Source organism: Necator americanus, chromosome II (genome assembly GCF_031761385.1).
Source record: "Necator americanus strain Aroian chromosome II, whole genome shotgun sequence".
Lineage (NCBI taxonomy): Eukaryota > Metazoa > Nematoda > Chromadorea > Rhabditida > Ancylostomatidae > Necator > Necator americanus.
The window spans coordinates 23992347-24016556 of NC_087372.1; the positions used below are offsets into that span (position 1 = coordinate 23992347).

Below are 24210 nucleotides of genomic sequence, written 5' to 3' on the forward strand. Positions count from 1 at the left end.
AATAATTGTTCCCAAAACAAGTATTAGTGGAAGGGTTGGTGGACTCGGCGTCCTCGTCGAGTGCGATGAGCGAGATTCTTTTGAACAACACACGACCCAGGAGGTCTGGATCAATATCAGCTGTCACAATAATCGCCGCGTACAAATCGAATTTAAAAGTCAAAAGTTGCTGGCTTATCAATCCACTTGGGATGCGCCAACGCGTTCTACTGGAATTCGTAATCGTTGAGGTTTTGGAACGCGTGTTGAATGACTTGCGGGGGCCAGCCGATGATCAAGCCAGTGTTTTTATCCTCCCAGACAAGTCTGGTACCAATTTATCGACCCCGGATGGATGAAAGGCTTGGTGAGCACTGGGGCGGATTCGAACCCTCGACCGTGTGGCTACAACGGACCTTTAACCAACTGCGCCTGCGGATGTTAATAGTCAGCGATTACTCTATTTCATTTCACCATTTCTGACCAGGTTAACCCATCTGAAACTAGTGAGTTTATGGGGTTATGAGTTCTTCAGAGCAAGCTAACTCGGCTACGTTTGCATTTTAGAAAACTAGACGGGCAGCACATGTGATGACTTTCAATGACAATCGTTCCACAATGGTCGTTAGTGACTGTTTGGAACAACAGGAATGCCGTCGTCGGGTTCACGTATCCTCGCGTACTCCCTCAAGGAAGAGCGTTATGCTTTCTGTGGCGAGAGGGGAAGAACCCAGAACCTCTCAACAGAGACTGTGGAAAAGTTAGTGTCATTTGCTCAAACATGTCGCGGAGCAAAGGGAGAATAAGGGATATGGTGAGCACCACTGACCGTGAGTTGCTCACAATGCTTGCTGCAGTTCACCTCTTCTTGCCTGTAATTTGGCAACACTGGAAATGCTGAAACACGTTATGTAGTTTTGAGGAAAACGGAATTGAAAACCGAACGTCTAAGATTTGAAAGTGTTCGTAAATTAAAGAAAGAGAACGAAGCGATCGCAGCTACTGTTTCAAAATTTCCTGTTTGCGGTAGAGTTGCTATACAAGCGAGGGTGTGTCCAGTCATTTTATTTATTTATTTATTACGCTCAAAGGTGTGCCCGGAGTAAGAGGCAAGGAATGAATACAAATAAACAACCATGATCAAGAATTAGAAGAAAATGCAATGGTGCAGTGCTTTTACGTGTTTATGTAATTAACAACAACAAGGTTAAGTACATTAGCGAAACAGGAAGACCACTACGTATCCGGGTCAAGCAGCTCCTGGATGGACTCGCGAAATCGAAACCATCAACCCCATTAGGTGGTCATCGCAGACAGTGCCAGGACAACACCAACTTCAAGGTAGCTGTCACTATCTTGATACGCGAATCAGACGTTCTGCCTCGAAAAACATTGGAAGCGTTTTATATCATGGGCAAAAGTGCAGACATGAATCGTAAAGAAGAAGGTGTCGCTGTGACCAGCGAGCTGGCGCCATATCAAGACCTTTGCGGGTTTTGACCTACGCGGTCAGAGGCGGAGCATCCTTATTAGTTACTATTAGCGGCGCAATTTTAGCAACTAGTGGTCCGCTAACACCACGATTTTATGGATATCAGGGTGGTGTGCTTTTTTGACATCGTCTTTGAAATGAAATAATCTGTTTGGTAAGTCATATCTTTTGGGATGACGAGGCGTTTGAGAGAGTAGATTACAACTGTCTTTGATGTTCTAGGCTCTGAAGAAGGCGACGATGCCGAAGCGTTAGCCAGAATAAAGATCTTGGTTGTGCTTAAAAAGTAGTACACAATTAAATTCTACGATGCCAAGATTTGCTCGAACTTGGGACTTACTCAGCAAGGCGATAGTTTCTGTCCACATTAAAATTGAGGAACTTGAGGAACGTCGGACCCCGATTTCTTGTTGCCTCAAACGCTCCATGTCTAGGAGAGAATAATTCTGATTCACCTGAGTATGTAATTACTTGTAATAAAAATATGTGTCTATTTTAGGTGGCGGAGCAGGCTAAGCGCGGCTTCACAATCATGACTGAAGAGCAAAAAGCGCTTGTCTATGGTGCAGAATCTCCATTCAACAGTTCTGAGTCACTGCAACGACTGCGACATGTCAACAAGCACAACGGTGACGCACTGATCGAGAAAGAGATCCGTCTCGTTGCAGAGGTTCATCTGATAGATAAAGCCGTACGAGCACATTAAGAGCTGCTAACAACATCTCCTTTTTCCAGGCAAAGCTATGGAAACTGCGCCAGCAGGATATTGTGGGAACAACGCTGGTTCGCAGCCCCTTGCTGATAGCCAATGCTCCGATCCTCTCACAACCTGTCATACTTTCACCATTGGTGCTGTCACCTTCGATTCTCACTCCTGCCGTTCTGGGTCCAGTGGTGTTGGGACCATGGGTGAGACTGTCAATTAGTCCCAATCCATTAGCGATACACGACAATATTTTCTTGCAGGTATTCATTCCCGTCATTCTATCACCTCGTCTGCTCTCGCCGCTTATCGTAAATCCTTTGATCTTCTCGCCGATCATTCTCTCCCCTCTCGTTTTGCATCCGCTCATATTAGCACCAGGAGTGTTCAACCCGCTCATTCTCTCACCGTTGCTGCTCTCTCCGTTTATACTATCGCCACAGGTGAAAGATGATGTTTTCTGCAAAATGACCTGGCTAAGATTCCGAACTTCGTACTTGACTTCATGAATGAAAGGATATGGCCAGCGTATGCGGAACATATCCTTTAGAGTCAGTAGTCCGACTAATTGATTCCAAAGTTTTGCAGGCGTTCACTCCTCTCATCCTGAGTCCTTTCGTGCTGAATCCGATCATCCTTACTCCGGGCGTTGGAACACCACTCATTCTATCCCCATTCGTGCTTTCCCCGATCATTCTATCCCCTCAAGTGCTTTTTGGAGTGATACTCTCTCCTTATGTATTGTCACCTCTGGTTGCTACAAAGCTTTTCGTGAGTACTGTGGTTGCCTCCCCTAGTTGGTTAAGCTGAGTCAATATTTTGAAAATATTTGTACATATAGGTATTTCTCATTTATTGAAAGATCTCTTTATTTGAGCTCATAAATGAAGGCTTTGAATAAATACAGTGTGCAGCAGAAATAACTCCCACGTTTCGAAAAACTACTGCGAGGTTCCCAAAGCAGTCTGTTCCGTAAGGCACCTAATAAAGTTTCCAGTCGTCACCATGCCGTGGTCGGATGGTCATCGAAGTCTAACAGTGGTTTTTTCTTTCAAAAATTGCAAATTTGTAACTGCGACACAATGCGATGCGAATGTATTTCGGTGAATAGGTGAGTGAAACTCTAGCAACGATCCTGTTGTGGGTTCAAAGAGTAAGGGCAACAAGATCTGCACTGAACAGAAAACCACCCAGATATTCCAGAAGTGTGAGTACACTCGAAACAGCGAGTCTCCTTACGCGAGACATGGTCGTGGCCACTGAGGTCGTCTGATCCATGTCCATGTGACTTTCTTTTGTGAGTAAAAATGTGGATTGTTTTGGGTACCTCGAGGCCGAGGTACATACGCTTCATACACCATCTTTGGTCCTTGTACCATCTGGAGGAGTTTTGCCCAACATGTTTGTGAGAGTGGTGGAAAGCTTCCACGAACGGCTCCAAATGCTTATTAGCCGTCAGAGCCACCATTTGGACGGTAAAATTTTTAAGACGTAGAGCGAAAAATTAATGTCTACATTTGAAGAATAAAAAGCTTTTGGTGATATCTAGTATAATTTTTTTGAGTCCCCTTTTGAAATGTTAGAGTTATTTCTTCGGCACCCCGAATACGGCAGTATTAATTGATGTATAAGTCTCATCGTCGCTCCACATCTTCCAAGCATAGTTCCGAATTGTGCAGTTCCTGTAGAAGTACAGTTATGATGTGGAAGACAAAGTCCTGCAAAGGTTCAACGCGTACCTCTAAAATCTTCCATCCGTTGGATTGCGTTCGAAGTATGTACTCAACGTTTCCTCCCCGAAAATTTAGACGAGCGGTCCTGCAATTGTGAAAGGGTTCTAGGAGAACTTTGCGAAAAGCAAACTTCACTGAAGTTCTCAGCATATTACTTTTTGTTGTGGTTGAAATTGTTAATTTTGTTGATGATTATTGACGAGAACCACTCAAAAAAAGGGTGTGGTGTAGCGGTTAGAGGTTCCGCTTACTGCACGATCGATCGGAGGTTCGAATCCGCCCTAGTGCTCACCAAGTCTTTCATCCTTCAGGGGTCGATAAATTCTTATCAAACCTGTCTGCGAGATTAAGAACACTGACTTTACACATCGGCTAGCCACCGCAAGTCATTGTATAGGCCAGATACACGTTCGTCAACCTCAAACGATTCTGAATTGAAGTGAACGTGGGGACGCATCCCAAGCGGATTGATTGACGCCAGAAACTTTATCCTAACGTTTATCTTTTATTGCTATAATTATATTACTAGTCAACTACTAAAACGGCATCCAATACTAGTATTTGAGATCTCAAATGTGTTGAAGAGCATTTTGTGTTTTCTATACTGCATTTTACTCATGATGTGAGTTTATCCAAGCAGTTTCCTAAACAGTGGAGATGTTTATTTCTCCTTGGGAAATAGCATGCAAAAACATAAGAGGTGCAATAAGCACTAATTCCAAAAAATCTCAACTTTTCCAGTGAACTCATCTAACTTTTGTGCCTAGGCAAGTGGTCTACACAGAACGCTATGACCGGCAACAAATGTGTTGAACCGGACCGGTTCCTCTGGTCTGAAGCAGTGCACGCTCTCTCTTCCCTCTGTTCTGCCACGATCGAAAGCCCGCGCACGACTGAACACATCTAATGCCCTCCCTTCGAACTTAGGCCAAGCCTTCTTCCGTACCCAATCTTTCCCTTGGTGAGAAACCTCCTTCGGTTTTATGGCCAATGAAATTCTGCGCGCAAAAAACCCTCGAATTGCTTCTTCAATTCTTATTCCATTAGAAGTTATAAAAATCAGGGATTGGAACCTATTTTAAAACCTGGAACAGAGTTTTCGTTCTTCTTTTTCTCAAAGAAGCAGGCTTTTTATTCTTATTTGTATGACAAATTGAAAAGGCATGTCTCACTTTTCTGAAAATGTAGAGCAATTCTTGGTGACTACTCTGTCCATTAGACGCGTGCCCTACATTTTGCTGTTGACTCCTTATTATGCAAGGAAGCGAAAAGGTTCTGGTTTTGAATGGATGTGTCTTTTATTGGGCACAGTTGACTTCTTGGCTGCCTTGCCTCAATAAGGAGTCAACGGTAGAATGTAGGGCACGGAGCGAGTAAGCAGGGCAGTTGCCGTACATCTCGCGGAGAGTGGGTCAGACCCGATCAAGATGTCCGATAATACTAAAATATTGTGTAACCTCTTCGTACAATGACTTTAAGAACAATAATTTTTGCTGCCTCATACTTTGCCAGTATGTCAGGTCTATTTCTAACAAATGAGGCATGAAAAAGGTCTTCTCGCGGTGATCTACGAATTTCAAGGAACAATACGCCATTGTCAAGTTGCCCAAGAAACTTATTATGCATTACATACAGTCGGGTCAACACTTCAAATGAAGACAGTAAACGAACTTTCCACTGCTATGGAATCATCTGACAGTTACAAGAAAAACTACTTAAAGGCATCACCCCACGAATCTGAGGTGGTGCAGATTTCAGGCGGAGTATTCGTATACGGGATGGGAGACTACGGAGGGAGGGGTGATTCCGTCCATTTCTTCCTAATTGCCGTAAAAAACGGCCCGGAAGATACGGCTTCATTCGTTTTGGCGCACCATTTTGTACAAGAGGTTCGATTGGAGCGCGCCAGTCTTGTGCGGCGCCGTATCTTCCGGTCCGTTTTTTACGGCAATTAGCAAGAAATGGACGGAATCACCTCCTTCTCCGTAGTCTCCCATCCCGTATATGAATACTCCACCTGAAATCCGTACCACCTCAGATTCGTGGGGTGATGCCTTTAATGGATCTGTAGAACCATACCGAAGTCCATAGATCAGAGAGCATGACAGACGAGCTTTCATTGCCGTAAGGAGCTCCGTACATGGTGAGGGCTGCCGCACTCGACAATACCCCTCGAGTATATTGCGGGCCAGTGTTCTCACTCTAAAATATAGGCAACATAACACTAATAATAATAAAAATAATATAATAATGCAGAGCTGTTCACTGCGAAAGAAACAGGAGAAACGCAGAGAAACTTTTGTCGTTGGCGTGTGACAGAACTTCTGCTGCCATGAATCCGCTCAAGTGAATGAATGATTTCTACCATCAGAATATGGTAGAATAGTGTCCAATGGCGTTGACAATATTTTCTTCTTGTTTACGATTCCTTCAAGTTTTGGAAGCCTAGGATCTCTACGAAGAGATACCAAAACATAAGAAAGCAATTTACAATCGTATTTTTTGAGTCCAGCCATACTTTCAACCCGCTTCTGTGAGTTGATTAGTTTCTTCTGATGGTAGCTGGAATTTGCGCCAACGTTCGCAGTTGCCGCCAGAGACTGAAACCTTGACCGATATTTTTTCGTTGTGCATGTTCTTACCCTTGCTTTAGCTTGTCTGACAGATGAAGATAGAGCACGGTTGAGGCGATATCCACGATTCGAAATGAATGGTGGACATCTCCAAAATCGAGTAGTCCTGTGATCTGAAATCAACCGTCTGCTTGTATGAAAGAATTGTTGGCCTGCGAAATTATTGGGTAGATTTTAAAGGAAGGATAAGTGCCAGAAAGTTCTAGATTAGCAATTCGCAACCAAATTAAAAAGCAGCATGTTCAGTCTCTACCGAGCCGAGCAGTTGCGAAATTTCTTTTTTATTCTTATGTTATAAAAAAATTAATAAATGGGTAGGTACTTATTAGTTTTTTCTATAACATTATTTTTCTGTAGGTACATAGCGTCCCCTAGTCGCTACGAAAATGAAAAAAGAAGTATCAAAAATTTCCAAGGGCACAACATTTGTGTTCGGAGTGTTGAAACGCCGCGCAAGAAAAACAAAGAGAAAAAAAAACGAGGGTAATATGTTCGTCTTTGATCGAGATTCCGCCGAGCTTCTAAATCTCTTATTTTGTTCAAACGTTTCTCGTGCAGTAGAACCGAGTTCTTCTAATCAGATTCAGCTTGGCGAAATCTTTTCATCTCCTCACCTTCTTTTTACCGTTAATTTCAGTAATGAGCAAGTTCGTTTCATTGATGTCAGAATGGATCAGCCCTGAACTGACACCATTAGCCGATACTCCAGATAATTCAAGCTGCATTCGTTGGTTACGGTTCATGGACCTACCAAATTCATGTTGGTGACCGTTCCTAACAATACGATCCTCGTACTCCTCTAAACACTGCGAGATCAGCTGCGATCGCTCTTGGCTTATTATGGAATTCTCCAACTGCAGTTTCACTTCGTTCAGTATGCTTTTTCTGTGTTCCACAGCTATGTACGGTATGTGAGAGACGGACACTGAAAGAATGGGATTCTCTTGTTGACAGAAATCGTTCGAAAATTTCGACTATTGTTCCCGCCCAAACTAATTTTTCTTCCTTTTCACCATCTTTCCGTACCTTCGCTCTCATCCATGCACGACAGCTTAAAGGGACTCACATTTTGATTCGTCAGTAATTATATGAAACTTGGCCAGAAGTTCGCCGATGTCCTTCACCAACTGAGGGTCAAAGCTGAACTGCTCGAGATTTGACCCAGGTAGTACACCGAAAACCCGCACAGGTAAACAAACTAAAGCAGTAGTATATAATTATAGGGGAAAAATGTCTGTTGAGAGCGAGCGCCCATCTTGATTGATATTTACGCTCCAAACTCTTTCAGACTCTGCGCGACTCGCAGCCGATCGTGAAATGAATTGAGATTTCCCTTCGCCTATGAAATGCGTAAAGCTGAGGACCTGGATTGCCATTCAGACAGTAACATTGGCTATTCGGTTACTGTTGGGTTGGGTTACGGTCGCTATCGAAGAAATCTCTACTTCTGTCTGAGATGGACTACGTAGTACTGCAATTAGTCTGGTACAAAAATTTGTTACATATACAGTAGCAGAGTCAAAGGGTGGTGTTTCATTTTTATCACTCTTATTCAAAATATGAGGTATTCTTTGAGCAGACCTATTATATTGATGGAGGCTCTGTTGCTTGTTCCGTTCCTAATCCGAGTGCAGAAATACTTTTCACAGGGGCAATCATGTATTTCATGCGCTCACATTCGACAAAGTGGCACCATATTTGTCCTCTATACATCAGATATTCCGAAGGAACCACTCATTCTATGAACTGCGCGGATTTCTAGCCACGAGGAAAGATTGGGTTTCGTTTTAAATGATAAGGTGGGGGTATGCAGCTTCGTTCATTATCATTCAAATTCTACTTGGCGTCTTTGAGATTCCTGATATTTATCCATACCCTGCCTTGTCAATAACAGTATTAACCAAAAGTGTCCAAAGAACTACTTTTTTTCTCGAAAATTAAACTTAATTTTCACTAAACAGCAGTTAAAAAGAGGAACAATTTGCATGAATGTAGAAACTTTTGCGCTACGACATCCAACCTTTTACAGCACATATGCGCCGAAAAGTTACATCCATTAAACTGTAACCGCACCTACCTCCATCGACGATTTCTTCCAACCCCCATGCTCTTCCATCCAACCTTGAAATAATATTTGGGCAAGGAATCCCTCGTTCATTGAGAATTTCGCAAAGCTTCACCTGAAAATCTGAAAAGAGCACAACGATTGGGGGATATTTCTTGCTTTTCCGAATAAAACGAAACGAAAATTAACTTTAACAATTTAACATTAAATTAAGAAATTAAGAAAGGTATGCAGGAAAACTGTTGATAACTTCTTCTACTTTGTATCTACTACTCAAAATCCTTTTTGAGAAGCCCAGTGATAGTTTCTAATAGAGCAAGCCTAATGACGTCTGCAGTGAATTTACTCTAATATTATGTACTATAGAAAGCGTTTTAGAAACAAAACTTAAAAATGAGTGTTAGTGAGAATGAGGAAATGAAACTTTAACGGGAGCGTCGAGCTGTTACACTCTTTGATAGTGTTCAAAACGTAGTCTTTTCCAAATTTCACGGTTTCACAGATCTTTAAAAATAACTATAATACTATTGTTTGGGAAATCAGCTGTTTCGAGAACTTTCCTCCTGTCTGGCCATAGTGCACCACGACCCTGCATTTGTGGTCACAGGAAAGAATAAGATGGAAATCTTTACCAAATAAAAGAAAACTCTGTAAGTTTCCGTAGTATGATGCGCAAGCGTGTGCGCACACAAGTGATGACGGAAATCCACGAACTGCGCAGCAGCGCGTCAGCCCTCGCCCACGCCAGTCGTGATGTGTACGGTACAGAGGAAAGTCCGGTGGGTTCTGTGGCTTGCTCAGTTCGGATTCGTGCAGTTGGAGTATACCGGCAGTTTGCAGAAGAAACCCCCGTTCTGCTAAGCCATCGGTATCTGGCAAGTCTGTAGAGGCTAGAAAGTTGGAGATGCCTGAGCATCCACGCTACGCCAGCATTGGTGCTTGATTTTCTGGATATAACATTCCCCCCAGCGGTAGATAGGCAGCGGTTCTGTCGAGACATGAACACCCGTTCCTCCGGATCTGACGACTTTGGCTTTTACTTGTGGGATTATGTGAAAAAGCATGTGTACTGTGAACGTATCAACATCATTCATTTAAAACAGAGAATCACAGACGTCACTAACTAAGTTATACAAGACGTCTTTGACCATGTGTGGAAAGAACTTGGGTATCGTCTGGATGCGTGTGGGTAACAAATGGAGGCCAGAGCGAAATAAACTGGATGGATAAAAAAAATTGAGGAGTTCTCCTTTTGTTTGTTGAGGATTTCACATTTCAATCTTGTTTTGTTGCTTTTCTGTGACCAGTCAAAAGTGCATCACGACTTCAAGGGCACTCTGTGTATTGTATTGCTGCAATCAACGGAACGACAAAAATGCAGTGCACAACATGACATACAAAGCTTCGTTTTATTTCCTCTGACCACGTCCACTCCTGCTCCTCTATCTATTGACGATAAGGTCCTGTTGATCACTGTGGGGCTACTTCGAGCATTTCTCGACTTGCGAGAAGTCGCGTATCTTCCACGTTCCTGATGACGGATGGTAGTTGGGTGCGAGAGCTGACTTCATTCTTCTGGCTTCTTTCTCCTTCACCCGCCACCAACTAATGCGAACATCGCTGTTTTGCTTTGGGGGCGCAGTTTTGATGGTAAGTAGAAGCGAACGATGTTGTGCAGTAATCGTTCCGCAGGCTACCTCTTCACAGAACTCGTCCTTAATTTTGCTCAAGCACTCCGCCGTGGAGTCATACGCCGAAAAGAAGCGAAGCCGTCTTTCATCGGTGGCAATTACCAGTTTCGCAAAATGCGATACGATTGTCGATGAAACGCCTTACCTTATGGTTAAGGTCTCTTATAGTTGATGTTGATTGGTCCTTTAGGTGCCGAGAGATAATTATCGGTACTATGTTGCTGGTATTTGGACTACCTTTGTAGATGACTTCGAAGCCAATCCCAATGCCCTTTGCCTTCCTACAATACCACCTTATTTCCTGGATCGCGCATATGTCAATCCTGTTCCCTTCTTTTGTGGCTGCCAGGCCGCACGAGCAACAACGTGCCGACGTTCCATGCTACCGTGTTGGTCCAGGCAACGCTGTGAGACTGTGGAGTACGCCTCGTTGCCTCCCCGATCCATCGTTTTTTAAGCTGCGCGGGCGCGCTGTTCCTCATCCTCACCGAGACTCATGAGTTGGCGTCGCCCTATCATTTACCTCAGTTTCTTCTGCTTTCATCAACCACATGGATATGACCGAAGTTGTTCTTCGACCGCCTTTTCGCAAGGTAATCTCTCCGGATTTTCTCTCTTTGTTGTTGTCGATTTCCAATCTTCCGAATATGTCGCAAGTTGTATGATAGTTATTACTATATGTATTATTTCTGTACTGTATCCATCTTTTTGCACCGATTCCACGCACATCAGTGCCTAAGAAATAGCACTACCACAAGCACATTTGTTCTGCACCATTTTCGAAGAGTGCAAGGTCTGCTCCATATTCTCTAGCAGTAGAAAAAGACGTCACAACTCTCCGGAGAGATACACTACTCTGGTATTTATGGTAAATTATATTACCTACGTTTTCGTCTTACCTATGTTCTCATCTTTCTTCGCTTCCAAAGGATTCGTCACTTTGAGAACTGCCTTAGAAGGACCACCATCTTCCCACACCACATCATCGAGAAGGAAGTTGCAATCCTCATAGCCCGTCAATTCATGCAAAGCTGCTGAAAAAAGTGCTTTATTTTTTTTGCAAAAACTACGCAAAAAAAGACGAGAAAGAGAAGTGTGAGTCAATTACGATGTTGTCGGTAATTCCTACACAAACACCAACGACACTAGATTCTTTCTTATAACTTTATCATAAAGATAGAATATTTGACGCTAATCAATCCGCTTGGGATGCGCCAACACGTTTACTTCAATTCAGAGTCGAAAATGACTTGCGGTGACTAGCCGATGTGTCAAGTCAATGTTTTCATCCTCCCAAACAAGTCTGGTACCAATTTATCGTCCCCGGAGGAATGAAGAGCTCGGTGAGCACCAGGGCGGATTCGAACCTCAAATCGATCCTGCAGGCAGCTTAACCTCTTACCCACTGTGCTACACCCGCCCTAACTTTATCATGAAAACAGTCAAACAAACAGATAGTTCCTTTTTTTCGTTCGATGAAACAAAATGATTTTTCTAAATTATCGTTGACAATAATTACTACACGAATTAAGTCCTAAATTAGCTTGTGTTCAATAGCGATTATGATTCCGTATGCGTGATTTCTCAGTCAAAGGACTAATGACAAAAAATCCAGGATAGTTTTCTGTCCCCGCCCCTTCACATTTTTTGAGAAATTACTGACGCCTTGTCCATTGTCTTATTGCGCACTACAGAATTTATTTTGGAAAAACAGTGACGTTTCTATAAACTGCTGCAAATCCTACCTCACGCCTCAAAGCGGCGCAGCGGTGGCTCTGGCCGTCGGGCAGCTATGGCGGCGAGACTTCGTCTCGGCAGGTTCAACCATGCCACAAAGGTGTCCGGCTAGTAGCCCGGTCCTTGGGCCAAGGCTACAGGCTAGCTAAGTGAGGAGGTAGTACGACGATTCCGGCGCCAGGCTGCTAGCTTGCTAGTGCGACAAGCCGACCGAGGACAACACCCCCGTCGCGTCATACTGCTAATGTCTACTATGTGTTCTTCAGAAGCTAGGGCGTACCTCAGAAGCGACGCGCATTGTCCTCGCTCGGGCAATGTGGCAAATATGCGAGGGCTACCGGCTAGAGGACGGAGCCGGCCAAAGAAGTTAGTCCGCCATCGCCAGCAACATCCAGTGCGCTTGGCAACACTTAACGTTGGGACGCTTACTGGAAGAAGTCGTGAACTGGCAGACAGTCTCAGAAAACGCCTTGTTGACATATGTTGTGTACAGGAGACTCGCTGGAAAGGCTCCAAGGCAAGGGAATTAGGCGATGGCTACAAGCTGATCTACCACGGCACATCAAATCGCAACGGCGTTGGTATCATATTGAACGAGTCGTTTAGAAATAGCGTCACAGCGGTGGATCGACTATCGGATCGCTTGATGGCTGTAAAAGTAGATACAGGAGAAGTGGAATTGCGAGTCGTCTCTGCTTATGCGCCACAGATGGGCTGTAGTGAAGAAGAGAAGGCGTGCTTTTGGGAAGATCTGGAGCAGTACGTCCAATCCCTGGAAAGCGAAGAAGTACTTTTAATCGGAGGAGACTTCAACGGACATGTCGGTTCCCGGAAAGACGGATTCGAGAGTTGTCATGGTGGATACGGCTATGGAGCTCGTAACGACGACGGGTTGCGAATCCTGAAGTATGCTGTTGCAAGTGACTTGATCATTGCTAACACGCAGTATCGGAAAAGAAAATCGCATTTGATCACGTACACCAGCGGCGGTCGTAAAACACAAATAGATTTCTGGATGTTACGCCGACGAGATCGCCGACTTCTGCAGGATTCAAAAGTCATCCCTACAGACCATGTCGCTGCCCAACACCATCTGTTCGTTATGGACTTGAAAATCTCCCGTCCAAGGAAGAGACATCCAAGGACCGAAATACAGCGCATCAAATGGTAGGATCTGAAGGATCGAAAGGAGGTATTTTTCGCGTCCGTGGCTCCATCTACACTTCCCCACCCTACTCGTAGTGTGGTGAGAATGTGGTTGTCTACTTCCAGCGTTATACGCTTGACCGCGGAAAACACTCTGGGAAAGACGACTCTAGGTAAGCCAAAGGTACAAAAGGCTACGTGGTTTTGGAACGAGGAAGTTCAGGCGGCAATTCGTGAGAAGAAGTCCAAGTATAAGCTCTGGTGGAGGACGCGTCAGCCTGAAGATCGGGGTGCTTACCTAGCGGCGAAGAGGGAGGCTAAGAAGGCAGTCTCCAAGGCGAAGTCGGACCGCTACAAGGCTGTGTACGACATGCTTGATACCAGAGAAGGCGAGCGGGCAGTGTATCGTTTAGTCAGAGCACGTCATCGCTCAACGTTGGATATGGAGCACACCAAGATCGTTAAGGGAGCTGATGGAGCCGTTCTGTGCCGCTCTGGTCAGATCCTGGAGAGGTGGCGAGAGTACTACAATCACTTGTGTAACGAAGAGTTCTGTCATCCTCCCATCCCAACCGTTCCCAGCGTCGAGGGTCCTGTTCTACCAACTACTGCCGTCGAAGTCAGTGCTGCCCTCGCAAAAATGAAGTCGAACAAGGCAACCGGTCCTGATGACATACCTGTTGATATCTGGAAGCTGCTAGGAGATCGAGGGTCCATGTGGCTCGCAACTCTATTCGACAAGATCGTTGCAGAAGGACGGACTCCAGACGTTTGGCAAACTTCCGTGACCGTGCTTGTCTGGAAAGGGAAAGGAGACATTGCTGACTGCACCTCGTACAGGCCTATACGACTGTTCTGCCATACGATGAAGGTTTTTGAGCGTGTCCTGGAAGCTCGTCTGAGGAAAATTGTTAGCGTTTCACTCAACCAGTGCGGTTTTGTGAAGGACTGCAGCACTATGGATGCTATCCATGCTGTCCGAATCCTCCTGGAGAAACATCGGGAGAAGAACCGCAGTGTGCATCTTGCTTTTCTCGATCTCGAGAAAGCTTTCGACCGTGTCCCACATGAGCTGTTATGGATGTCCATGAGGTCGCATAGAGTACCAGAAGAATATGTGCGGTGGACGAAGCTGCTTTATGCGAAGCCTACCAGCGTTGTACGATGTGCTGTTGGAACAAGCAGGCCATTCCCTGTACGAATAGGGGTTCATCAGGGTTCATCTCTCTCACCTCTGCTGTTCATACTGTGCATGGACACGATAATGAAGGAAATCCACAAGCAGCATCCGTGGACTCTACTCTTTGCCGACGATGTCATGCTCGCGTCGGAGTCTCGAGATGGTCTTCAGAAACAAGTGCAGTCTTGGAAGGATCAGCTGCAGCAATATGGATTGCGCCTCAACACATCAAAAACTGAGTACATGGAGTGCGGACCAAGGATAGAGGATGGTTCAATTCGTGTTGATGGCACCGAATTAAACAAGGTGAACTGCTTCAAGTACCTTGGATCCAAAGTGACTTCCACAGGCGACATTGATCAAGAAGGTCGAGCACGTGTTAATGCTGCATGGATGAAATGGAAAATGGCAACAAGGACAACTGTACTGTGCGACAAGAAAGTCCCTGTTCGACTGAAGTCGAAGATCTACAGGACGGTTGTGCGTCCTGTTGCCCTTTACGGATGCGAGTGCTGACCGACAACGAAAGCCTTGGAAAGAGTGCTGCACGCTATAGAGATGCGGATGTTGAGGTGGACGATAGGTGTAACGCTAAAAGAGAAAGTATCCATCTTCGGTGTCGTCCCGATAACTGAGAAGATGAAGGAGGCGCGACTGAGATGGTTTGGTCACGTCTTGCGGGAGGAAGATTCTGTTGCCAAAACCGCTCTGAAGCTCGACGTTTCAGGAGTGAGGCCGCGCGGGAGGCCAAAGATTCGCTGGTTAGACCGTGTGAAGCTGGATATGATAGATGCACGTTTGTGTACGGCTGATGCAATGGATAGAACCAAATGAAAGATAAGAAACAGAAAAGCGGACCCTGCAACAACGCGGGACAAACGCTATGAAGAAGAAGAAGAATTGACGTTTCTATAAAGAAATGAATGTTTACAAAATAGACTTTCTTGATTTTTTAAAGACAGGTAAGCAGAAACGTGAACGTTTCTGAGAAGAAAAAATATGGACCGAGTTTTGCACGGAGATTGAGATCTGAGAAGTAGGTGGCTGAGAGTGACTTGCTCTTCTCCGGTGTCACCCCTTTCTTATAAAAGGACGGATTTTGTACAGGTTCGTTTTGTCATCAAATGGCACTTTGGATTTCAGCGATCTGACGTTTTCATAGACGTTGAGGAGATCTATTCTGTTTCTGCACACAATCTCTTTGCAGATGAAGGATTCTGGTGGTGTTACTGTGAAATCCACTGAAGTCCACTAGATGGCCAACTGGAAATCCCTCCGTATGCTACTTTATCTGCTCACGAGGAATAACACATTGAAAAACACTGTGTTATTTCTCGTGAGCAGATGAAGTAGCTGTCATCGGGACGAAATCTATCCTTCATTATAAAAATTCGGTCGTAGACAACATCCACGAGAATTTCCAATTTTGTGTCCTTTTTACTTGTACATGTTTAGATACACAGTTGGTCGGAATGGCAAGGGAAACGTGAAGATTCCTTACAAGTCTCGAGATCAGAGGCGATGGGAGCACCCATAGACTTCAGTTAACTCTACGAAGTAAATGGATTTATGTCTTCAATATTAGCTTACCAGAAAGAGATATTTGTTAGAAAAGCATCACTATCATTCTGGGTCTCCGTCAGGAATCCATGAATAACAGAAGTGAGTGCTCATCTGTTACTAATGACTTTGTGTCGTTCGCAACAGTAAGTGAGCTGTAAGGTTGTCCCACACGTAATTCCTTAACACTATCCAAGCATCAATCCTCAAGGATACTGCACAGTGATACACACCACAACGCGGTGGTTCACCAGCACCAGTAGTCGATGAGACTTGTCAGTTTCTTTTCCTGCATAGAGTTCTTGCGTGGTGGATTTAGGCATACCGAAGTTTGGCAGGAGTTCGATGGGATGTGCATAGCATCAAAAACCTTGAACCATTTTCATGCCCTTGGTGAAGGGAAGGTTATCGAAAAGTCAGGCCACAAATAAAGTTTCACCAAAACCTCGTTGGCACAACAAGAAAACAAATCCAGTTCACAATGCCGAGGTTTCAAGAAAAGAGGACTCGGAGGTTCTACCGAGTAACCTTTCACACCTAAGCCAGTGCTGAAATCTACACGATTTCAGCAATCGTACAGGTGCAAGGAGTTTGCATCGACGGACAAACAGGAGCCTCTGATTTTTTGACTTGTAGTGATACTTTGCGTTTCGCTGCCACTCCTCGAACCCTACCAGTGAAAACGACAAATCAACAAAAATTCCCTGCAGTACGTTTTCCTGAACAAGGTCAGAAAACTGAGATGAGCGGATGTACCAACAGAAACAAATACGAGAAAAAAAAACTGCACTCATAAAAAAACAAAGGGATAAGTTATGCGTGCAAACCTTGTCTTATGCCGTAACTGGAGTGTAAGAGACGGTGTATGTGGAATTGATCAGCGACAGGTGCTTGTGTTACCTCTTCACAGGAATAAGTCGCCATATTCTAAAATTATGGAGAGAGACCACGAAGACGAATGAAGGGACACCTTTCGGGTACCATTTCCTCTCTTAGTTTCGTTCAGAAATAGATGAGTCTGGACCATCGGTTACTTTCACAATTGCTTATGAGGTACTGAGTTTTCCGATTGTGCAGGAGATAATCAACACCAACCTAGCACTCATTTATTTATTTATTAGAAATGTACAGATAATACACACACGAAAAACAGATGAAGAAGACCTCGACTTGATGCAAGTTTGTCCCACAAATGGACCGAAAGATCGATAAGATAAGGCGAACAAACACAAGAACACGCAGAAAAGTTCTACATGCATCCATGAATGTATTCGCAGTAATTGCTAGGAACAGATATCATTTCGAGCTTCCAATGCGAGAATAAAATACAAGTGTAAAATTATGATGACTGATTGACGAGGTAGAGCCAGTCTGGAGGTGTGAGACTAATAAACGTATCCGTAAGGGGGTAGAGCAAAAAAGCAGCGTTTTCCCGTTTTCTCGATTGTCAGATGAGCTGCTGAGATGCGACGAGATGGGGAGTGACGGTCCGCGGTACAGTGTATTCGCTCAAGTGTAGTTCACATTCCCGTAACTGCCTTTGTAGGTCCGTTGGTAGACGAACTCGTTCACGCACTGTATGATGCCGTGGTCGAAGTAAGGGTCAGCCCGCACGAACAAAGTTTTTGACTTTCTGAAAGACCGTTTTCTTACTTCTTTAGGATTAATTTATTGACTTTATGAAACTGTAGATACAAATAGCACTTCTTATATTATTATTCTTATTACTACCACCATCATTACCGTTGTTATTATTACTACTCTAACATACCTGAATACAATCAGAAACTGGGAATAAACGACGACGCCTCAGCTTTTCAAAAACAGCTAAATTTTACCCGTGACACCAAAAATTATAATAAAAGTATGCCCAATATATATTATGTGCATAAAATAAACTGACGTAAGCGAGAAGATAAGAAATTCGAACTTTTAGTTCCCATTTTTTTCTTTAACACACCGCTTCCAAATAACTTGTACAATAGTCGAAAACGTCTGACAGATCTCAATTCGGAAATGTAATAACATACATAAGATACGATTTGAATGAAAATTGCTGAATGTCTCATATTCAGATTTTTGGCAGCTGGCACATAATTGCATTTTAGGAGTAAAATAAGGAGACGTAAAATAAGCTAATTTTCGTAAAGATGTTAATGGGGTCTTCGCGAGTTATACCGGTTACAACGATTTCGACCTGTTTTCATAGACGCTGTGGAAACAACTCCCTGGAATCAGAAGCGGGGAAAGCAGGGGGTGCTTAGATTCAAGAAACAACTCGACAGTCCTAGCCTTCAAGAGTCAATTTTTTCGAAACTCAAAAAAAAATTAGTTACCAACTTGATACAATTATGGCAGCACTTCGAGCATGTTGACTTTTCCACACATATTTTTTATTCGTCCAAATTTTTCGAGCCCAGTGAAAGAATTGAATAGCTTTGCTACAGGGAATACTGGAAAGTCCGGAACAAGTGGTAGTATGATGAAGTGAGGTCTAGGAATTAGGGAGAATGGGCGAATGCCTCACAACCAAGGGCCTCAAGGAAGCGGCGAGTGGCCTAAGAGACCAGCGGCACCGCGTTCTCGAGGTGCACGTCTCGGTCGCTTTCCTTGGATTGCGGCGATCAACTCGCACAGTTGTCGACGTTTGGGCTGCGGCGGGGCCGTCTGGTCGGGCAGCAGGCTTCACCACTTAATTAACTGCGACTCTCAGAAACAGCAGTTGACAACCTTCCGTTGGTGTTGATTCGGTCGTGGCTGCCGCAGGCAAGCTGAGTATCGTTGTCATAAGGGACCCTGCTCTCGTCTTCCGTGACGATGTCCTGTCGAAACTCCGATACGCGCGGGCGAAGCAGCACTGACTGACAGGCGCTCACTCGGCACGAACGGTTTCTGCATCAACGATGGCAAAACAAAGACGAGTTGCTCTTGTATACCGCTGGCTGCAAAGCTTCTAGAATCACTTAGCTTTTAACTGAGCCGCCAAGAGAAAATGCATGCTCTCGCTTTGAAAAGTCAATTTTTCAACATGTAAAAAATAGGTTGCCAACCTAGTTCGATTACGGCAACACTTTGAGCAGTATCATAGTGACTTTTTATACGTGTTGTCCACACGACCAAAATTTTTTCAACCTCGATCATGGTTAACGAAGCCAGTATACGCGAAATACTTATCCCGCAGCGATTATTCAATAATGTCTTAATATAGTGCATAACAAGATAAAAACCCAAAGAGGAGCCATTAAATTTCCTGACTACTGATATGTTGGGCATTGTACAGGTGATTTTCCGTCTAATCGCCTCTGAGGGATATATAAGGGGTGGTATTGTAAACCCGTAATGTGGAGACTAAAAGCTTCAGGTTACGTATTCAACCTTTTTGAAAAGGTAAAAAAAAACTGATTAAAGAAAACTGATAGAATATTGAGCTGAAGTTGGTGTTTTCGTATGAACTGTTTACTAACAAATAAAAAAAGCGTCACTTTACGAAATTACACGTACAAACCCATCTTTTAAACCTCTAGGACTTTAATGCGGTCTATGAGAGTACCCTAAGTAATGGTAAACAGTAACAGTAATAGTAAATACCTTAGATATTGTTTAATTTATAGTTTACTTATTCACTGCTCGTCATTCTACTCGTTCTAGAATTGAAAAAATTAGTACTTACGTCGACTGCTCGTAGTCCTCCATTCCTATGATGCAGTTCCCTTTTTCGTCAAATCGTTGCGTATGACATACATCAAGGGCAACGTTCTTGTCGAAAGTTCGTGAAAGTGGCTGAAAATGTTAATTTCTCCAATTTCTTGGAGAAAAAGAACGAGCCCAAGAAAAAAACACTCAAAACTCATTCCTCACCTCACAGTTTTCCAAATCTTGTTGGCCTACAAATTTGAAAAACACGGATGTGAATGCTCTCGGCAGTGTCAGCGGGAATCGTCGGCTGAGAAGCCATGTACATACTGCTCTTGTAACGTACTCTATAAATGCTAACATAAGAAGAGTAATTAGTCAGATTTTACTCCTAGAAACGAAAACTCACCCTGATCCTGCCTGTTGGCCACAGACAGGTCTTTACCGAGAATTCTGGTGTGTTCTTCAGAGATGGTGACTCTGCCAATGCGGGCGGCATCTCCAAGTCGTCGAGCATTATCAGCAATATAATGGATCGAATGTATAGGCATTTCATTTTCCTAAATTCGTTCCATTTCGGGTGCCTACACACTCGATCCATCAGAGTTACATGATTTGAGGAACAACACAATGATAGATGAAGAGGGATGCAGCGCGGTGGTGAGAGGTCACCCCTATATCAAAGCAATTGATGGTTAACACTGCTCAAGGCCACCCATGCCTTTCTTCCTTCAAGAATTAATAAATTTACACCAGATTTATCAGGCAGGTTAACGACCTGGCGTTCGTAAGTTACTGCATAGGCTGCATACACATTCCTTGAAGGCAGCATACCACGAATCTGACGTGGCGAAGGAATCCGAGGGGGACAACTAGAGTTAGAGTCGTAGACTATGGGATCAAAGGTGGTTCCGCTCATCTCTCCCTGATCGTCGTAAGAAACGGCGTGAAAGAAGACGTTTTCTCAGACAATTTCAGTTGCAACGCGCCACCTTTGTACACGCATCCCATCCAGGTGCGAGCTGTCGAGGATCAGCGATGTTTCCTCACCGGCCTGTTCAAGTGAAAAAAAAGGAGTAGACTGCTAAAGGGATCGGAACGTGCGCGTAAAATGCGTCCTAACATACTTCGTAGCGTTCGAAGTGGTTTTTTTTCTTGGAATGATCAGGGAGGGATGAGCGGAACCACGTCCGATCCCGGAATCTACAACCCCAACTGTAGCTGCTTCCCCAGACTCCCTCGCCACATCCGATTCGTGGTATGCTTTTGGGATGCGCACCTTCGTTTCGCATCCTTTGCGGCTTCTCCCCAAAGCTCCGGGAGAATTAATGTTTTGTCTTTTGATAACACACGAATGCATTCACTTCAGTGATGATAGAATGTTTCCAGGGGTATTTTTCCATGCCAATGTAGCATGCGTTTAACGCCACAAACGTCCCATGAGCAGTAGTTGTGTTATAGGTCCCCGGTGGAACAATGATGTTGAGGATGCACTCTCCGAGCATTCGCACCTGGAATGGAATGGATTTTTAATTTGCTAACAAGTGTGTAGCAGTGAGTAACTACTTACCAATTGCTCGAACTTTGGAGATGCGCTACTATCTATGACAAAGCAGTAGAAGTGAAGAGGAGAGTACATCATGGTCATCACTTCTTCCAGGAAATCGTAATTCTGAAAGTGGAAAGGATGAAATAGAATGAATAAATACCCAGAAAGACGACACAAATAATGAACAAATATGATCACCTTACTTACGATCCTTAGGAAGTACATATAGTGATGAACTTCCATACTATCAGGAACTTCTGTGGGTAGATATCTCCTCTTCCTTATGAAGTAACACCTACATGAGACGGGTTTAACAACAAATGGATCGTTAACAATTTTCAAGAGCTCTGACCTACTTGTTTTCGTTCAAATCGATCTGCTGACGGAGCACTGTTCGGTTCTCTTTGTACTCTTCCAAAAGCTTCTTTCCATCTTGCCCATGGTAAACATCGCAATCCATGTGAATTCGCAGTGGAACTGGGTTGAATATGTGTAGGCTGAAACGAAGTTAAAGAGTGTTTGCTTCTCCAAACCATCCAATTTTTGCCGTAAGTGGGATGCAGGGTATCGGGAACAGCATTTATTCGCTTAAAGGGAGCTTACCACGAAATTTACGTAGTGTCGAAACCACAAGATATGAAGAAATTACGAAGATATAAGAATATATGAAGTTCGGGGTGCAGATTATGAATATGAGTGCGGCCCGCTCAATTCCCACCAATCTTCCTTAAAAAAACGGCGTTGAAAATGGCATTTGTTCCTACGAGATAAATTGGAACGCGCAACCTTCGTGCATGCGCTGCATCCACGAGCGAGCGTTCGAAGATCACTGGGGTATCGTCGCCAGCCTATCCAAGCCAAACCAACAAATAGGCTAGTGAGGGGATCGGAACGTTCAGGAAGGGACGCGTTCTAACGCACCCTGTAAGGACAAACATCGTTCCCACCCTGTTTTTTGTAAAGGACGACTAGCGGAAACGAAATGGGAGCACACTCATATTCGTAATTCACACCCCGATCTCCATGTTTCCCACCAGGTTTCCACGTTGTGAAAACTTCATGATACGCTGTTTTTGGAACATACTGCATGCCAAAACTTCAATTTTATACAACTCGGGGCTTTTTACAAATGGGACACTTCAACTCAAAGAGACTATCACACTGACGTGAGAAGCAAGGCTTTCTCACCCAATAGTGGGATTCCTGGAAGTGCTACCATTGTAACTGATTCGTCTACGCGCATAACAACGCAGGAAAAACTAGTTCTATCAGAGTGGACATGGATAAGACTTGCGTGGAAAATTGTTCGGAGATTACTGTCATTTCAACCGGAATGAATTTTGCTCCTGAGGTTGCAGAGATGAACATCCTCTGCAGACGCTTTTGAGAAAAAAGAAAGAAAAGGTGATCTTAGAAGCTCCCTCACCTCCACGAAACATATCCAACCAATGCCACGAATAAAGCCACAAGTGCGGCTATCGGCACTACATGAAGGAGAATCTTCGGGCTATGCCATGACGTGATAGATCCCATTCTATAAAACATAATTTTTATGTCTGTAACCTAACGAAGGAGACTGATATAACCTGTAGCAGAAATCATAATGCTTTGTCGACCGGAGTCTACTACAAGATGAAAAACAGATCCAGAATTATATGAGAGCAAGAGAAAAACGGCAAGGTAGTTCCGTTGGGTTGCAGTTATTTGTTGCATGTTTTGTCTTCGAAAATAGGGTTGGAGCAGAATAATGAAATACAACATTGCACCCACAGATGAACTTTTCGTACTGTTCATCAACAAGTTGATGGTGGGAGGTTGCCTTGACGCCTTGACTGGAAACCTCATAATCCTTGACCACCAACACAACCCCACTCTCCAAAATCTATTTATTTGTGGAGAACAGAAGAAAAGAGTTCGGAAGAGGCCAGACTGCTCTCCTTTTTCAGCCCATCTGATTGCATCATGTGTCATAAGAAATAAAAATAAGTGTATATCTGCGTGAACAAACTTGGTCGTTTGGAATAACGAAGAAATCGCAACGCATAACTTTCCAATTTGCGGGAAATGAGATAAACCAAAGTGACCAAGATTTCAGCTAAATCTGCGCTGATAGTGTTTTTCAGGTGATCCTATGTAAGCAAAGTGTTCATAAACATTTGACCCTTAGTTTCTTCAATTTCCTTCTTTTTTACTACTAGATCCAGCAGAAGAACAAAAGAAAATAGAGACATTTAGGACACACAATACGGTGCTGTTCGCAGCAGCGCATGTGAAGCTACGGTCATCGCTGCTGTCCGAGTGAAGCTAGCAGCGGTTCCGCAGAAGAGTGATTCCGTCCATTTCTTCCTAATTGCCGTAAAAAACGGCCCGGAAGATACGGCTTCAGGCGTTCTGCCGCACTATTTTCTACAAGGAGTTCGACTGGAGCGCGTCAGGTTCGAGGTTCACGAACATGTAACTGGCCTATACAATGACTTGCGGGGCTAGCCGATGTGTCAAGTCAGTGTTTTTATCCTCCCAGACAGGTCTGGTACCAATATATCGACCTCAGAGGGATGAAAGGGTTGGTGAGCACTAGGACGGATTTGAACCTCCGATCGATCGTGCAGGAAGCGGAACCTCTAGCCGCTACACCACACCCGCCACACACACCCATTAAAAGCTAGATCATAATAGATGCTCTACCATATGGCAATCAGCAAATCTACTGCATGTGTACTTTTGTCCAAACTTCTTAGTTTCATTTGAAGGAAATTACAGTAATTACGGTACTGCTCGAGATCATCATTCTGTAAGAGCAAATTTCTGATCTTTCGACCTTCTTTTCCAACCGATTCGATTAAATCTAGCTCGCTTTGGTTGTGTTATCTTAGGAAGTTATAATATTGAAAAGTAAGGGAGTTCAAGGCGTCGAAGCTCAAAGTTTCTCAAATAAACAATGTGAATCCGTTCAAAAACTCGGTAGTTTCAGAAAAGTCATGCGCGAGTACAAAAAGGATAAAGATATAGCCTCTCTCCTACCAGTTTACTTGGGATGCGCCAACGCGTTTGACTGCAATTCGGAATCGTTGGGCTTTTATGAACGCGTCTTGGACTGTGCAACATGGGA

At 44.0% G+C, this 24210-nt stretch overlaps 7 protein-coding genes across 11 annotated transcripts; 4 read left to right on the top strand and 3 right to left on the bottom strand.

Moving 5' to 3' along the window:
• Window positions 1-629: 629 nt before the first annotated feature.
• Window positions 630-2984, top strand: RB195_019243 (uncharacterized protein; the record flags this gene model as incomplete). 2 transcript variants are annotated; one of them, XM_064187007.1, is made up of 7 exons in its annotated part: window positions 630-739; window positions 1208-1320; window positions 1694-1743; window positions 1971-2141; window positions 2207-2380; window positions 2438-2617; window positions 2763-2984. In XM_064187007.1, 7 exons carry the CDS (start codon window positions 630-632, stop codon window positions 2982-2984), a joined length of 1020 nt encoding a protein of 339 aa, XP_064042888.1. The 2 variants fall into 2 exon arrangements, with proteins under 2 accessions (XP_064042888.1, XP_013300449.2); XM_013444995.2 differs by lacking the exons at window positions 1208-1320; window positions 1694-1743 and adding an exon at window positions 902-1028.
• Window positions 2985-3808: 824 nt separating this feature from the next.
• On the bottom strand, window positions 3809-12270 carry RB195_019244 (uncharacterized protein; the record flags this gene model as incomplete). 3 transcript variants are annotated; one of them, XM_064187008.1, is made up of 11 exons in its annotated part: window positions 3809-3856; window positions 3914-3992; window positions 5987-6109; window positions 6550-6653; window positions 7155-7219; window positions 7292-7465; window positions 7607-7738; window positions 8618-8728; window positions 11196-11330; window positions 11749-11830; window positions 11956-11970. In XM_064187008.1, the coding sequence occupies 11 exons, from the start codon at window positions 11968-11970 to the stop codon at window positions 3809-3811; spliced, it is 1068 nt and encodes a 355-aa protein (XP_064042890.1). The 3 variants fall into 3 exon arrangements, with proteins under 3 accessions (XP_064042890.1, XP_013300450.2, XP_064042889.1); XM_013444996.2 differs by lacking the exons at window positions 11749-11830; window positions 11956-11970 and adding an exon at window positions 12255-12270; XM_064187009.1 differs by lacking the exons at window positions 7607-7738; window positions 11749-11830; window positions 11956-11970 and adding an exon at window positions 12255-12270.
• A 16-nt stretch (window positions 12271-12286) lies between these two features.
• On the top strand, window positions 12287-13204 carry RB195_019245 (uncharacterized protein; the record flags this gene model as incomplete). 2 transcript variants are annotated; one of them, XM_064187010.1, is made up of 1 exon in its annotated part: window positions 12287-13204. In XM_064187010.1, one exon carries the CDS (start codon window positions 12287-12289, stop codon window positions 13202-13204), a length of 918 nt encoding a protein of 305 aa, XP_064042891.1. The 2 variants fall into 2 exon arrangements, with proteins under 2 accessions (XP_064042891.1, XP_064042892.1); XM_064187011.1 differs by having other exon boundaries at window positions 12359-13204.
• Window positions 13205-13285: 81 nt separating this feature from the next.
• RB195_019246 (uncharacterized protein) lies at window positions 13286-14875 on the top strand (the record flags this gene model as incomplete). The annotated part of the gene is made up of 1 exon (XM_064187012.1): window positions 13286-14875. One exon carries the CDS (start codon window positions 13286-13288, stop codon window positions 14873-14875), a length of 1590 nt encoding a protein of 529 aa, XP_064042893.1.
• Window positions 14876-14917: 42 nt separating this feature from the next.
• On the top strand, window positions 14918-15193 carry RB195_019247 (uncharacterized protein; the record flags this gene model as incomplete). Its single annotated transcript, XM_064187013.1, has 1 exon — window positions 14918-15193. One exon carries the CDS (start codon window positions 14918-14920, stop codon window positions 15191-15193), a length of 276 nt encoding a protein of 91 aa, XP_064042894.1.
• A 973-nt stretch (window positions 15194-16166) lies between these two features.
• Window positions 16167-16843, bottom strand: RB195_019248 (uncharacterized protein; the record flags this gene model as incomplete). The annotated part of the gene is made up of 3 exons (XM_064187014.1): window positions 16167-16289; window positions 16365-16456; window positions 16747-16843. The coding sequence occupies 3 exons, from the start codon at window positions 16841-16843 to the stop codon at window positions 16167-16169; spliced, it is 312 nt and encodes a 103-aa protein (XP_064042895.1).
• A 585-nt stretch (window positions 16844-17428) lies between these two features.
• On the bottom strand, window positions 17429-22634 carry RB195_019249 (uncharacterized protein; the record flags this gene model as incomplete). The annotated part of the gene is made up of 9 exons (XM_064187015.1): window positions 17429-17552; window positions 19590-19699; window positions 19778-19899; window positions 19962-20112; window positions 20917-21063; window positions 21123-21224; window positions 21309-21396; window positions 21458-21598; window positions 22528-22634. 9 exons carry the CDS (start codon window positions 22632-22634, stop codon window positions 17429-17431), a joined length of 1092 nt encoding a protein of 363 aa, XP_064042896.1.
• Between the last annotated feature and the right edge of the window lie 1576 nt (window positions 22635-24210).